The sequence below is a fragment of the Austrofundulus limnaeus genome, unplaced genomic scaffold (assembly GCF_001266775.1).
Source record: "Austrofundulus limnaeus strain Quisiro unplaced genomic scaffold, Austrofundulus_limnaeus-1.0 Scaffold75, whole genome shotgun sequence".
In the NCBI taxonomy this organism is placed as follows: domain Eukaryota; kingdom Metazoa; phylum Chordata; class Actinopteri; order Cyprinodontiformes; family Rivulidae; genus Austrofundulus; species Austrofundulus limnaeus.
The window spans coordinates 1,398,493-1,400,441 of NW_013952477.1; the positions used below are offsets into that span (position 1 = coordinate 1,398,493).

Consider the following 1,949-nt stretch of genomic DNA (forward strand, 5'->3'; position numbering starts at 1 on the left):
AAAAAGTGAAATTACAGATGAGGAGTAAAAACATAATATGAACAAATGTTTTTAGCAGGATTTTCTACATGTAGCAGAGTATTTACCAAATTGGTTATTTCTATTGTGTTTTTTAGGCACAAACATTTGCTAAAAATCTTTTTGTTCACAATGTTGGAAATGTTCTTGAGTTTTGAATAATGTGCTTAAAAATTTGTGAAACCGTAATCTACCTTTCACAATAAATAGAATAGAATTCAACTTTGTTGTCATTGCACGTCACAAGTACAAAGCAATGAAATGCAGTTTGCATCCATCCAGAGTGCTTAGCCAAGAAATATAAATATATATATATATATATTGCAAATGTACAGTAAGATGTGTGACTATGCTGTAACTGTAATTATAGTATAAACAGGTTATGCATGTACAGATTATGAACAGGTTATAAATATGAAGGGGTATAAATATTTGTAAACATGAGTAGATTATCTATACAGTATAGACAGTAGTGAGAGGACAGCAGGAAGTGCAGGTAAGTGGTGTTTAGGTCCATGTGTTATTGGTGTGTGTATTGTTCACATGTCAGGAGGCAAAGAAGCTTGGTAACTGGTGGTCTTGTTCCGGAGGYTCCTGTARCGCCTCCTAGAGGGCAGGAGGGTGAATAGTCTGTGTGCTKGGTGGCTTTTGCCTATATAATGTATTTATATCTGGTGTGTTTGTTGTTATTTTCAGGAAAACGTGCCTATGAGCARCTTGGGTTACGAGCTTTTGGTCGCCCAGGACAAATGCTGGCTGCCTGCGTCATAACAGTGCACAACATTGGAGGTATTGTATTGTCATCACTTTCCCTCTATGGGTTTTGCTTTATTCAGACAAGAATAAAACTTAATAAATTGTTGTTGTTTGGTTTTGGTTTTTTTCTTTAGCCATGTCCAGTTATCTTTTCATTGTAAAGTCTGAGCTCCCGCTGGTTATTCAATCTTTCCTTCAGAAAACTGAATCAACAGGGTGAGTAGTATTAATACAAMCTTTTGCTAAAGATTTACAGTGTGCGTACTTTCTGGTCATACATATTTGATTTAAAAAAACAGATATTGAAAAATGGTTTGTCTTTTTTATTTTTCTCAAACCAGAAGTTTAGCACTGTTGTCACTGGCTGTGTCTCAATTYATGGGCTGCACCCTCATGAGTGCACATTTGTCGATTTGAAGGCTCCTTCTCATATGGCTTAGGAATGTAGCCCACAAAATTTTGAAAATCCAGAATGCACCCGAGTATCTTTAATGGCCGAGGCTATCCCAGGATTCAATGCCCCGACAGCAAACTAAACAGAGAAACAAGACGAGGAGTTTATTGGTTTTTTTTACCAAGTCGGCGTAATTTGGAAATTTGTTTTTAAATATAAGTTTAGAAACAAAACTGATCATATTTATGCTGCAMTAAGATAAATAAAATACAGCTACAAGTACTGGAGCTAAACCCAAATGATTGATGTTTTATTATTTTTATTTACGTGTAACRTTTTAACTGTGAAGTTATTCAGTGAAAAGACATGTAAATACACGTCCCAATGCATTTTAAGTCCAATATGAAACCGATCTGTATGGTGACAGGATAGCGCGTGGTCACACAAACTTGCGTCTACCGAAGGCTAAACCGTCTCATTTCGTAGCAGTTTCCTGCAGCTTACCTGGACTGGGAAGGATGTGGCCCACGTGGTCCAGGTGGGCTAGAGAATGCAGCCCGTGAATTGAGACAGAGCCAAAGCTGTCCTGTGGAACCTGCTACAGCAGGGCTATTCAAGTAAATCGCTCTAGGGCCGGGGTTACTCAAAGCCCACAGCTCAGGGGCCTGACATCCACACCCCTCAGGGGTGCAGGGTGCCCAGTAATGGTAGGTGAAACACTGCACCATGTGACAGAACAAGTATCTTCTACTTTTTTTGTTGCATTGAAACATATATATAT

General features: G+C 38.3%; 1 protein-coding gene across 1 annotated transcript in view; it reads left to right on the forward strand.

Moving 5' to 3' along the window:
• The window catches only part of LOC106519333 (sodium-coupled neutral amino acid transporter 3), a gene marked incomplete in the record, with an annotated part of 18,470 nt that overhangs the window by 8,225 nt on the left and 8,296 nt on the right, over positions 1–1,949 (forward strand). The window contains 1 exon segment of the mRNA XM_014010961.1: positions 715–807. Within this exon segment, the coding sequence (XP_013866415.1) occupies positions 715–807 (93 nt within the window).